A 14,595-nucleotide genomic window follows, 5' to 3' on the forward strand; every position below is an offset into this window, starting at 1 on the left:
GGAAGAGAGGTGAAGAGACTGCGCGCGCTCTGTTGCACACACGAAGGAGCACAACATAGGAGCTCCTTTGTGCATGAGGCGGCCTAATTCCAGTAGTGTTTGACTCTCCTGCAGCTTTGCCTCCTTATTCTGCAGAGGAACCATTTCAAGCTATTCCAGTTGTAGATGGGAATGGAAGCCAAAGATCTTTATGATGCTACAAGCCTGTGGTACATTATCGCTGTCTGTCTAATCTCCTTTCCATTACCTCTTAACCTGTCATTGACAATCCATCTCTAACTAGGCTAAAGATCATTCTGATTAACACTCAGTTAAAAATAAAATATCTGTGTTTTACAATCTCTTAGAATCACAATTCCCTGATTTTCAGTGTGCCAAAAATCATGGTTGCTTGACTGATTTGATTCAGGTTAATCAAGTTTGCTATACTGCAATTTTCTTTCCAAGAGACAAAGAAGAGGTGGGTTACTGATTATGCACAAATGCATATTTGTCACATCTATGGAAAATGTTGGTAGAAGTACTCCTTATGAGATGTTAGTTTTATACTCTGCCACAATTAATTTCTCAATTTATTGGCCCTCTACTCTTTTGGCATCAAATTCTTCTTCTATTTTTGAAGTGTTAATTGGATCAAAAGCTAATCTAAACATGCTAGTTATTGGTGTCTAATTTGCACACTGATGTTGCTCCTTCTGCAGCCTATGTGGGCCAGTTCCTTGACCAAATGACATTCTTAGCTGGCAGCAGATAGTACTGTTTCTACCCATAAGCTGGGACACTCTCGATGTGGTTTTCATTCATACCTCCATTATGAAAACTCCCCAATTACCAGAGAAGGCTGACAAACTTGTAGTTGTCTAACATCTATACCTGACAACTTTTGTCGAAAACTACACAATGGCATGGAATTAGACAAGCTCCAGTCTGCAGGAACACTTTTCCCATTTATCGGGCCGATTCAGTAAAGTCTGCGCTCTCCCAGCGCGCATACAGGCCACTTGCCTGTGTGTGCGATTCAGTATTTAAATTAGGTCCAGCGGTAGAAAGGGCAAAAAGAGGCGCTAGGGACACTAGCGCATCCCTAGCGCCTCCTTTTGGCCCGGAGCGGCGGCTGTCAGCAGGTTTGATAGCCGATGCTCAATTTTGCCAACGTTGGTTCTCGAACCCGCTGACAGCCACGGGCTCAGAAACTGGACGCCGGCAAAATTGAGTGTCCGGTTTTCGACCAGACATCCGCCGGCCGACTTCAAAATTTTTTTTTTCTTTTTTTACCCTTTGGGACCTCCGACTTAATATCGCCATGATATTAAGTCGGAGGGTGCACTTTCCCGGTGCCCGCTTGGTGCGGCTTGGTTGCACATTTTACTTTCTCAATCGCGTGCGAATACCTAATAGGGCCTTCAACATGCATTTGCATGTTGAGGGCGCTATTAGGTTCGGCGGGTTGGACGCGCGTTTTCCGCCCCTTACTGAATAAGGGGTAAGGGAAAATGCACGTCCAATGGCAGGTTAACAGTGCGCTCCATTGGAGCGCACTGTACTGTATCGGCCCGTTAGTTAGCTTCAAGGCACCTCTCCTATCTTCAAAAGTTGAGAAGGCAAATAAATTCTTCACCAACTCAGTGAGCTGACTCACCAGCTGATGTGTCCTCTAGGCCAGAGAGAAGAGGCACTCTCTTCAGAAAGTCATATAGGTTTCCTCCTTACTTTGTTGAAAAAGAGCTGAAGAACTTAGTTCAAAGTCAAGATTAGGCTCAGAGGTGCTCTGAGTCATCTGGACTCCATACTGGGGCATTATGGCAGATTTTCAGTTCAAAGAACTTTATTCCGGCACTTTCCTCACTAGCACCACAGCTATCATTATAGACTTAGATGAGTCGGGCTGGCATCTCAAGTCTCCATGCAAATGGCACCTGGAGTGGTGCTCTGCACCAGTGCAACTGAAGGCACCCTGGAGGGGTTGGGGTACAGGTAGAACAGATTGGTTGGCACCATAGGGACTTTCTGCACCATGAACAACTATGGTACATGCACCAATACAACTCCATCCTTCCTAGGCACTGAGATGGGCCTGCAGCCACAGGGCCAGGCAACAGCTTTATCTTCTTTGGCTCTGATGGGCCCTGCAATGGAAATGGACCCCAGTTAGGTACCTTCTTCAGGTGCTGAATACTTCTGCACCTTGCTCACCCTCAGACTAGAGGCATATCCAGAAAATAGCACCATGGGGTAAAAGGGGGAAGAACGCCTTACCACAGAGCAAGGAGAACCCTAATTTGGCAGGAACCCAAGGATGTTTCACTTTAGCATAAAGAAGGACTCAGATATCCAAACTCATATAAAAGCATAAACTTCATATAAAAATATAAAGTAATAAAACTAAACAGTATAATACAAACTAGCACATACAAGAAACCCATATTTGGCTCCTGACTCCAGCCTGTTGGACTAGCAAGTGTGCGAATGCTGCGAAAGCAGAATTTGCAGTCCTTGAGTAGGGAAAAGTCCTAATCCTAGCTCTACTGTGACATCTACTGGCAGGATTCAGGGTGGGCATGCATCAGGCTTCACAAGCAGCTCTTCTGTGACCCCGGTTGAGTGTTGCCATGATGGCTGAACCAAATGGAAGAGGAGAAAAATGTTTAGAACAAAAAGATGCTAAAACTCTGGATAGCTGTGAATGAAGGATCTTGATGGTCACAGCACCAGTTAAATCTGGCACTAATTGAGCTGAACCCAAACAGACTTCAAAGTAGCCTAATGGTTAGAGCAGTGGGCTAAGAACCAGGATTCAAGTCCCGCTGTCACTCCTTGTGACCTTGGGCAAGTCACTTTACCCTCCATTGCCTCAGGTACAAACTTAGATTGTAAGCCCTCTGGGGATAGGGAAATACCCACAGTACCTGAATGTAATCCACTTTGAAGCACTAAAAAAGCGGAATATAAATTTAAAAAAAAAAAAAAAAAAGTTGCCAGGCTAGAATCATTCCCTCAATTCATGCCGCACTTAACTTGTTTTAAAAAGCCAAGGTTAAAGTTCAGGGTGCATACTTGCTCTTGCACCCTATCCTCCCACCTCTTCACACCATTGCACTCAGCTGCTGAGCAAAGAAAAAAAGGCAGAGTTGTACACAAAATTTCATTAAGGGTCAAGAGATAGGATAAATGCAACAAGCTTACTTTCCATGTTAGTGCAACAGAGTTTTGCAAAAAGAATTATAAACATGCACCTCTCTCCCGCAAAGACTATTAGAGAAATTCAGTCTCTCATCCTTACAGCATCCTTGCAATTTGTTTGAAGTACAGAATGGATATAAAAGCAGGGCTAGGACAGACAAGGAAAGGCATATGGCAAAGAATTCTCAGTTGACACCAGATTCTGACCCTCATCCTGTCAAACAAAGGCGCCTTTCAGTGCATTTGGCTTTGTTCAGCAACTCCTTGCAGAGGTCTTTTATCCTTCGCATGCATGGCCATCAACAATGACTGTGTGTTCAGGGAAAATGGCTGCCAAGGATTCAGCAAAGATTACCAAAATTTGCTGAAATATTATGTCCACCAAAAAGATCTCATTTCAGGAATGGAATGCAGCGTCTGCCTCCTCAGAAGCTTTGGGTGTCTGCAGAAGAGTGCAAATAAGAGGACTGGAAGAGCTAGGTGTGGGAACGTCAGAGGAGCACTGCAGGAGAGGAGAGGTGCTGGGGTATGGATGCCTTCGCAGAAGAGCCCACATTAAGGTGCATTCGCCAAGAGCTCAGAGAGGGATGGAGAACTGCACAAAGGGTGGGGGGTGGTGAGGAGGAAGAGGAGATCCTTGCATCCCCACAGTAAAATACAGGCATAGCAGTTGAGAAGAAAGTTACAGCCCAGAAAAGTGCCCCCCCCCCCCATCTTCAGCAGCTCAAGGTGGTGGCTGAGTTTCTCAACCTTATGTTAACCAGGGAGAGATGTTTGGAAGGTGGAGAACAAAACACTTCAGTTAGCCCTAAGGTGTTCTTCACAGGTACAGAGACCCAGGGATAGGATGGGAGTGGGTCTGGAATAAAAGGTGTGCTCAGTGCAAACTTTTTTTTTTTTTTTAATTATTAATTTCTTTACATAGTTAGAATAGTGACTTGATGAAGACAATCTTGAGAGAAATTAAAGTATATATGATTAGAAGTAATGAAGAAATTAAAAGGAAAAAGAAAAGTCAATAAAAACAAAGATTTCATTTCAAACTGATACAATCCTGAGAAATTCCAAGAGCATTCACACCAAAGGAAACAAACAGGCGGCCACCAGTGTCCTTAGGTCATGAGGAAATTTAAATGTGCTAGGAGGATGACAAACCTTACCATGGTCGAAAAACCATCAGAGCTGTTTTTCACAAAAGTAATCCACCTTGGAAAAGAAAAGTCAGGTGCAGTTTTAGAAGCAATGAACTGGGAAATGTCTGCGACAAGAATCTCTCCTCTCTCTTCTGCCTCTCTACTTTGCCAAGTCCTCACACATCAAGTGGATGTTGCTGCAAATGCTGTATTACACAATTAGCTCGGCTCAGACTGCACTGCTAACTTTTGGATAAGATTGGTGGCATTTAGTACAAAAGTTTAGCTTTTGTAAAAAAAAAAAAAAAAAGACAAACACCATCCTGGGGACTTTTACACTGTGATGCAGGAGAAACTAGTAAAGAAAACAAACAAAAAAAGGAAAAAAAAAACCCAAAACAAAACTCAACTAGCAAGCAAAGCAAAAAGAAAGTCACAAAGTGATAGATACAGCCACACTTTTTTGTTTTGCTGTCTTAGGAGGTGTTATAGAGGTCCACTGACAAGCACATACACCTGGAACAGTGCAAACATAGCACCATTTCACAACGCTGAGATACATAATTCCTGCAAACTGCAAGAGCAAGGGGAATGTTCTCAACTGGCACAAATGGGAAGTGGCTTCTTAAAGCCAATGTGACAGAACTGTGCCCCAGATCATTGTCCTTGTCCTTGCTCCTCTCATTAGCATATTCCACACACTGCCAGAAGAAAAGCTTAATTGTCCTTAATTGCCCAGCTAAATAAGGCTCCTTCATAATGTGTGTCTGATTTCTTGCTTCGTTTCCATGCAATTTCCCCGCGGCTGGCTTCGTTCCACCTCAACTGTGAACGAAAATACGAGCTGGTGGTATGCAGTCCACAAGAGATATAAGGAGCAGCCTCTAAAAATTAGGGAGCCACAAAATAGTGTTTGGGGGAATTGGGTATCAAAAGAGAGCCAGAAATGAACTACAAATAACGTGCAATCAGAAACTGTCACAATTCTAAACTTTTTTTTTTTTAATTTCATATTCCACTTTTCAGCACTTCAAAGCAGATTACATTCATTAAATGAAAGGCAATTGACACTGGCCTTTCATAGATTGCTAGAGGACTAATTAAGGAAAATCGGACATACTCTTCTAACAGCAGAGGCGCGCACACTGTCCATACACAGATAGCCAGAGAGGGTGAAATAAATCCCAAAGCCTTTACCCTCCTCCACAGGATTATATCATTCCATCCCCCCTCAGACTTACAGAGAAACTTCAAATGATCAGCAAGAATATCTAAACCAGCTAAAGATCTACTGCAATTCACAGCTCCTGTAGATAATTCTGGAAAAGACAAAAATTATGATTTGCCAGACTAAACAAAATAACCTCCAACACAAATTTCCATTTTCCCTAAATTAAAACCAAGGTGGTGAGCATAACCTACACACAGTGCTCCTCAGTTTTAAATTTGCTATAAAAACTACAAGAAAAAAAACGAAGGGTCTTTATTGATTAAAGAAATCCTCAGCCATTTTCAATTCTCCAGTAAAATTATTAGAATTATTTAAAATCATTCAATCAACCCTATTGCACGGGAGTGAAGGCCTGGTCTATCATTAAACCAGAACTATATAGACAGGGTCAGAACTCCAAAAACCCCCCCAAAAACCTGTACCTCCACTCCTACAAATAAGATACTCATCAACAGAAACCCCTTAACAGGTGCAGAGCAGAATTAGAAAGCTTCCAATTACTACTCACCATAGAAAAAAAGAATGCTCAAATTCTGTCAACTCAGTAACAGCAACACAAACTCCCTCCACTATCAGGCACTGTGACCTAACACAAAACCCTAAAAAAAAAATGTAATAGCAAACCTGCCATACCATAACAGCACTAACTTCCAGAACAAAAACTCTGCCTATGAAAGGGCAGCACTGCAATGTGCCTTAGAACACCATTACACCTCTTATTTGGAAGGTACATATTATAAAACTGATCAAGCTCTACTTTTATAGCCCACTGCAAAGAAACTATGAGTTAACAGAATCCCTCACTTTGGACACTAATGCAGAACACAGGCACTCTCTCAAACCCTCACAGAAGCTAATGATTTCCGAATTATCCCTAACAACTGAAAAGCAGGTTGTTAATACAAACAAAAAACACACTTTGAAATGTCTGTATCCAAATGCCAAGTCTAAGAAGTAAGATGGGAGAGAGAGTGTATAGCAGCAAATGATGAGTAACATAATTGGCATCACAGAGACTTGGTGGAAGGAGGATAACCAATGGGACAGTGCTATATCAGGGTACAAATTATATTGCAATGATGGAAAGGATCAACTTGGTGGGGGTGTTGCACTTTATGTCCGGGAGGGTATAGAGTCCAACAGGATAAAGATCACACAAGAGACTAAATACTCAGTAGAATCTATATGGGTAGAAATCCCATGTACCGGTATGTTGGGTAAGAGTATAGTGATAGGAGTATACTATCGTCCACCTGGACAAAATGGTCAGACAGATGATGAATTGCTAAGAGAAATCAGGGAAGCTAACCAATTTGGCAGTGCAATAATAATGGGAGATTTCAATTACCCCATTATTGACTGGGTAAATGTAACATCAGAACTTGCTAGAGACAAAGTTCCTGGATATAATAAATGACTGCTTCATGGAGCAAATCGTTCAGGAACCAACAAGAGAGGGAGCTATTTTAGATTTAATTCTTAGTGGAACGCAGGATTTGGTGAGAGAGGTAACGGTGGTGGGGCCACTTGGCAACAGTGATCATAACATGATCAAATTTAAACTAACTGCTGGAAGGGGGACAATAAGTAAATCTGCAGCTCCAACACTAATCTTTCAAAAGGGAAACTTTGATAAAATGAGAAAAATAGTTAGAAAAAAACTGAAAGGAGCAGCTACAAAAGTAAAAAGTGTGCAAGAGGCGTGGTCTTTGTTAAAAAATACCATCCTAGAAGCACAATCCAGATGTATTCCACACATTAAGAAAGGTGGAAAGAAGGCAAAACGATTACCGGCATGGTTAAAAGGGGAGGTGAAAGAAGCTATTTTAAACAAAAGATCTTCATTCAAAAATTGGAAGAAGGATCCAACAAAAGAAAATAGGATAATGCATAAACGTTGGCAAGTTAAATTTAAGACATTGCTAAGACAGGCTAAGAGAGAATTTGAAAAGAAGTTGGCCGTAAAGGCAAAAACTCACAGTAGAAACTTTTTAAAATATAGCCAAAGCAGAAAGCCTGCGAGGGAGTCAGTTGGACCGTTAGATGATCGAGGGGTTAAAGGGGCACTTAGAGAAGATAAGCCCATTGCGGAAAGATTAAATGATTTCTTTTCTTTGGTGTTTACTGAAGAGGATGTTGGGGAGGTACCCGCACTGGAGAAGGTTTTCATGGGTAATGATTCAGATGGACTGAACCAAATCATGGTGAACCTAGAAGATGTGGTAGATATGATTGACAAACTGAAGAGTAGTAAATCACCTGGACTGGATGGTATACACCCCAGACTTCTGAAAGAACTAAAAAATGAAATTTCAGACCTATTAGTAAAAATTTGTAACCTGTCATTAAAATCATCCATTGTACCTGAAGACTGGAGGATAGCTAATGTAACCCCCATATTTAAAAAGGGCTCCAGGGGTGATCTGGGAAACTACAGAGTGGTTAGCCTGACTTCAGAGCCAGGAAAAATAGTGGAAAGTATTCTACACATCAAAATCACAGAACATATAGAAAGACATGGTTTAATGGAACAAAGTCAGCATGGCTTTACCCAAGGCAAGTCTTGTGTCACAAATCTGCTTCACTTTTTTGAAGGAGTTAATAAACATGTGGATAAAGGTGAACCTGTAGATGTAGTGTACTTGGATTTTCAGAAGTCATTTGACAAAGTTCCTCATGAGAGGCTTCTAGGAAAAATTAAAAAAAAGTCTTGGGATAGGTGGCAATGTCCTTTCATGGATTACAAACTGGCTAAAAGACAGGAAACAGAGAGTAGGATTAAATGGACAATTTTCTCAGTGGAAGGGTGTGGGCAGTGGAGTGCATCAGTGATCTGTATTGGGACCCGTACTTTTCAAAATATTTATAAATGATCTGGAAAGAAATACGACAAGTGAGGTAATCAAATTTGCAGATGATACAAAATTGTTCAGAGTAGTTAAATCACAATGTATGACCTGTAGTCAGCCTGAAGAGTGGAAAATGATGTTCCTTGCGAATGGCAACATGTAAATAGGTGTCTGTCAGGTCAAGAGCCTTATGAAATTCCCCTGGTTGCACTGTGATGGAACAGAGTTTCCATTCTGAAATGAGACACACAAAAATGTCGATTGACCCTTTTCAGATCCAGGATGGGCTGAAAAGACCACTCTTCTTTCTTGGGAATGACAATATAAATGGAATAGCGACCCATATTTTTAGCGATCTGGGAATGAACTTTGGCCTTCAAATCCAGCAGAGAGTTGCTTGGAGAGACCACAAAGGCATACAGAGGAATTTGGAGAAATTCTAGAGCATGGCCATCCCCTTACCACTTCCAGGACCCACTGGTCTGTCATAATCTGGGCCCACCTTTGAAAAAAGTGAGATTATATGCCCACCTTTCTCCTGATCCAGTCGGTGGGCCCCCACACCTTCATTGTGAAGATCGAGGAGCTGTGGTCTCGGAGCCCACATCGTTATAACGCTTCTTAGGCCAAAAGGACAGATCTTCCGAAGGGACGAGACCTTTGAGTAGGTGCGCTTCTAATGGCGAAACTAACGGGAATCCCCAGAGTGGTCCCTCACCCCAAAAAGATGAGATGCACCTTCTTGTCTTCCAGCAATCAAGGAACCTTGGATTTCCCCCAAGGAATTCGCTATCTTCTCCAACTCACTGCCGAGTAAGAGAACCCTTAAAGTGTAACCACAATTTTGCAGCTACAACTGGCGCCTAGCCACTATCACGGAAGCCACCCCTCTATCGGCCATCTGCACCAACTCACAGCTTGCATCAGCTAAGAACGCAGCCCTGGATCCATCACCAATCTGCCATCAGCCCACGCTCCTTGAGAGAGATGCAAACCAGCCTGAATCACCAGGCAAATTGCAAGAAGCAATTTGCAAATTCATTTCCATTGTCTCAAAGGCCTGTTTAAGGATAGCTTCAATCCTTCTATCCTGAGCATCTTTTAGAGCTGCCCCTCCATCCACCGGAATGGTGGTTCACTTGGTCACAGCATATATCAATGCATCCACCTTCGGGAATCACAACTGATCCCTTGCCTTCAGATCCAAGGGATACAAGCCCGCCAAAGCACACACGCCCTCTTTAAAATTTGCCTCCGGGGTGCACCACTGAAGATCAATTAATTCTTGAATTGGATCCAGGATGGGAAAGAAACTGAATGCTTTGTGTAAGGTAACCATTATGGGATCTTTCTTTTGTAAGTCTGTAGCATCGCTCCTGTCCACACAGCACATCTTCAGGACCTGAGTCAACAGTTTCGGCAACTCATCGCTGAAAACATTGGAGTAGAGTCCGATGCAGTTCTAAATCAGGTGGAATTTCTCTCTTCTAGAGGAGAGAAATCCAAATCCTCACCAGAATCAGAAGTATCATGATCCACATCCTGCTGAACATCTCCAGGGACAACCTTCCCACGATGCTTGCCCATAGTGACTGACAAGTGGGAGCCATGAGCACGCAAACCCTTCTTAGAAGGTTAGTTCGCCTCTGCTGGGCACCCCTGCAGACAAGTCTACAGGCCCTGTAAAAATTCCATCCAGGAGGAGGAGGATAGATCTATACCAGGCCCATAGGCCCAAACCTGATACTCTCCGACCCTTCCCTTGGAGATGCCTCTGTCACTGGGAACAAGGGGGGAGGGGACTTGTCTGCTGTGTCGCCTTCTGCCCTACTCCCCTCCAGAGTCAGCATAGCCTGAGGGTATGTTCCAACATCACCAAAATCTGAAGCAGACAAATCGCCTAGAGCATCTAAACAGCGCTGACACAGGCGTAAAGACAGCAGTGATTGGATTGCCATTATATGGCAAGCATCACAGATAGCAAGGCACTTACTTGTTTGTCCCCAGCGCCATAGCTTTCCTGCACTCTGCTCTAGGCAGCCTATTGCGTGCACACCAATAGTACCCAGGTGTATGTGCACATGTACGCACCCAAAACTGGGCCGCAGCTACGCGCTCAAGTACCCCCTATATGCAATGCAAATATACACGCAACTCTAGGCCATGGTTTTACGCACACAAGTAACTGCACACATGTGCACCGCCACCACCGTGTGGCAAGAATGTACGCATGCATCTATGTGTGAGGGGAAAAAAAAATAGTCACTGCTGCGACCTACCATGTAGCTGACCAAACCAACAGGCCGATACAGTAAGGTGCGGTAGAAAGAGGTGCATTAGTGCCGGGCGCACCCGCGTTTGCTGCACGCACAGTCTGGATCACATACCGCTCGATACTGTATTTAAATGGTATGCAAATGCAAGCCGTGTCCAACGCGCGTCCATGAAGCGCAAACCGTTTTACTGTATAGGCGCTATACAGCGCCTATACAGTATCCTGGGTGCGCTGGTACCTGTCATTTCAAATGACATTTGAAATGACAGGTACAGGGAAGTGGATCCCAACTTTAAGCAAAAGAAAACCTAAAAACCTAAAATCCAACGCACCGGGAAAGTCACTCTTCAGATCGCGACTAATCCCATCCCCTAGCCCCCGCTCACCTGCCCTGGCCGCGTCCATTGTGTCGGTCTCCCGGGCAGCCCCAGTCCTCTCTCCCATCCTCCCGGGGGCAGCCGGCAGCGAGAGCGAGAGCAGCCCGGGGCGGATCGCGAGGCGGCTTCCAGCAGCCCTCTCCGGCGATGGTGAATGGGCGCACGCCGTGACCTCTGACGTCCAGCCGGGCACTCAGGTCACAGCGTGCATTCATGCACCCTCGCCGACGGGGGCTGCTGGAAGCCGCCTCGCGATCCGCCCCAGGCTGCTCTCGCTCTCGCTGCCGGCTGCCCCCGGGAGGATGGGAGAGAGGCCTGGGGCTGCCCCGGACACCGACACCAATGGACGCGGCCAGGGCAGGTGAGCGGGGGCTGGGGGAAAGTTTGCCCGATCCTGGTTCTTGTCCCGGGGGGTGAGGGGGTAGTTTGCCCATGAAATTTCGCCTCTCTGACCTGACGCTCCACACTAACGCAGGGGTAAGGGTAGGTGGTAAATTAGCAGGTTAAACATGCGGCAAAACTGCAGGTTAAAAAAGCGATAATCGGGGCGCACGTTACTGTATGGGAGGGAATAGCTAATCCGATCGTTTACATCTCATATACATGCCGCAGGCGGAAAGGGTTTCCCGTTGATTTAAAGAAGCGGTAAGAATGGGTTAAAAGGGATAGTGAATCGCGGGTTGGACTAACGCGGCCAAATTGTGAGTAGAATGCGGGTTAGAAGCAGGGTAACCGCGGCCGCACTTTACTGTATCGGCCTGCAAGCCAGCAGGAGTGGGCCTAGCTCAAAAGCTGCTCAACCCGCCAAGCCCAGGCCACCTCCATTCTACACTAACTCCCCAGAGAAGAGAGAAGGAAAAGGGAGTAAGAGATGCTGAAGAAAAAACGCTGAGGGAGAAGGACCTGGTAAGGGGAAAGAAAACAAAACAAAACAAAATAACCCCCCTAAAACTTCACAATTGGTTCACCAGCTATTTGGGGGGGGGGGGGAGGGGGAAGGGTATAATCCTTCACTGCTGAACACTGCCTCGTAACTTTTTTTTTTTTTTTTTAATTCTATGACAGGCCAGGCTCCCAGGCTTAAATCACTCAACTGAGGGAGGGAGTCACCTCAGGAGCTCTAGCCATGCATTTGAATCTTCTATTTTCTATTCTTCTTTACCTTCTTTTTTTTGTTTTTAACCACAAACAATCCCTAGTAGGGAGATGCATGTCCACCATCTGCTGGAGACTGAGAATACTGGGTGTGGATTGGCCTGCCTAAGTGCAGAGGAACAGCATCTTAGACACACACAGAACCCTGCATTTTTACAAGTAGATTCATCAAGTACACATATGTACCAAGAGAAAGGAGTAGATGGAACTGCACAATATAGTTGCAAGAAGCCAGGACTTGTACCAGAGAACAGAAGGCATGGAGAGAGAGTCTGAGGGGAGTGACAGGGCTAATGTGGGGAAGACAGGAATAAGTGGGTAAACAGATTCAGGACGGGAACCAGAGAATTAAAACAACTTGCTTGAATAATGAATTTCCTGAAAATTAACCATACTAAGAGCCTTTAGTCACTTGCAACTTTCTAATATATTTACACATCCGCTTTCAAACTTCCAAAGGATCTTGTCTAACATCAAAAACTAAGGAAGAAGCCCTTATATATTAACTCAACAACAACAAAAAAAAAAAAAAGCAGATGTCAGAGAAACCAATGATTTCAGTAAATAAGACAGAACACTGACCGGCATCATCAGCAGGACATTTTTGGATGGTAAACATCTGTCCCAAGTTGTCGTCTTCTTCAGGCAGTCCCTTCTGGAGGCGCTGGAGCTTGCGTAAACTCTCACTGCGTTGATGTTTCATGGAGCGTACGTGCTGTATTAAGTTTAACTTGGCCTTGGTAGAGTAGCTGCACAGGACACAGTGATAGTAACAGGTTTCTCCCTCCATACTGCTTTCATGCTGCTGTAAGTGCTGAGAGACAGTAAAACAAAGCAGAAACCTCAGCAATTTCCACAAACAAAAAGAATATGAAGAGCCAGCATTAATATTTATAAGGCACCTTTCACTCATCAACCCCTATGTGTATTACACCACCAGCATGGGGCAGACCATCTGGACATTTGCAGTTTGGACGAACTGAGAAATCGTGCAAGCTCAGAAGATAACCAGCCCCACACGGAGCTACAACTAGAACCCCAAACTGGACCTCGGCGCACCTCGAGCAACGTTTGCTGATGGCCATGTTTCACCCTGTATAAAAAGACTAAATATGGGGTAGATTTTCAGCCAAGCTGGGAGCACCTAAAATAGCCAGCCAAAATGTATCATACCAATTTCAAATTCAATCGACTTTTCCATTTCATGGAAATATAGTCAACTAAAAAAGATAGGGTTAACAGTTTTATTGGACTAACTCAATCCACTTCTTGACTTGCTTTCAGCAGCTACAGTTCCTTTATCACATGAGAACAGAAGGGAGCGTGAGCTTCTGAAAGCTCATCAAGTTGTGTAATTAAGACGGTCCTTTTTTATTGGTCTCACCTGGTTGGGTTTTGGTTTTTTTTTAGTTGGTCTTCCCATGTATTCATTGGACCAGCAGAAAACCATACAATTTTCCCCCTAAGTTACAGAATGCTAATACGAGAGAACACTTAAGGGGTGGAAAGAGCTCCACAACCCCTAGAACTCAAGCAATGCTTCAGGGAAAGAAAAGGGCACCCCCAGACTTCAATCAGAGAGGCAGAGGAAAGGAAAGTGAGAGCTGGTAGTATCATGGGGCGCCCCCATACCTCAGAGAGAGAAGAGAGGGTAAATCGCAGCAGCCCCACCTCCTCAGTCTCATAAAACACCACACTAAAGCCAACAGAAAGCAAACAAGAGTCTTGACAGAAATTAAGTCTCATTAGAGAAGAATTCATCTTGAAAATGGACAGACTAATGCTTCCCTGACTTGTTTCAAAAGGGAAGTGCTGCCGCTGGTCAGAGAACATTGATTTCTGGAAAGCTGGAGGGGACATTTTTTTTGCCCAACAATAGGAAATTTCTAACATCTGGTTCTTCACGCATGGAATGCAAAATATTGATTCAGGTTAGTCAAAGCTGCACTTTAAAAAGAGAACAGGGAGACACATTGTGACAAAGCAGAAGAGTCTAATGTGAGTCTCTCTAGGGAACAGAAACCTAGTACATGCACAGCTAGCTGCCAAGTCCACAGAACTACCCGATCCAGATGCAGCTAGCAGCCAAGTGTACAGAACAGCCTAACAGTCACACGACACGAACCCCATCTAGATCCTGCCAGTCACCAGACACACACACACACACACACACACAATGGCCCAATCTAGTGTCATTCGGTCTACACGCTGTCCGCATTTCACTGCTCAATCCACAAATATAACTATGGTGGTTCGCCCAACTCACATGTAGTCATTTGATTAGAGTACATACCTGCAAACTGCCACTCAGCTTTCACACAGCCCTGCACCCTGCCATCCAACCCACGCACAATCACCTTCAAGCACACCCTGAAGTGTGCACACGAGTCTGAAA

The 14,595-nt window shown here is 44.4% G+C and overlaps 1 protein-coding gene across 4 annotated transcripts in view; it reads right to left on the minus strand.

Moving 5' to 3' along the window:
- The window catches only part of ZFHX3 (zinc finger homeobox 3), an 876,987-nt gene that overhangs the window by 364,079 nt on the left and 498,313 nt on the right, over positions 1-14,595 (minus strand). For all 4 annotated transcript variants that reach the window (XM_029608283.1, XM_029608281.1, XM_029608282.1 and 1 more), the window contains one exon: positions 12,783-13,014. In XM_029608283.1, coding sequence (XP_029464143.1) covers positions 12,783-13,014 — 232 coding nt within the window. The remainder of the gene's footprint in view (positions 1-12,782; positions 13,015-14,595) is intronic.

This window comes from Rhinatrema bivittatum, chromosome 7, assembly GCF_901001135.1.
Source record: "Rhinatrema bivittatum chromosome 7, aRhiBiv1.1, whole genome shotgun sequence".
Lineage (NCBI taxonomy): Eukaryota > Metazoa > Chordata > Amphibia > Gymnophiona > Rhinatrematidae > Rhinatrema > Rhinatrema bivittatum.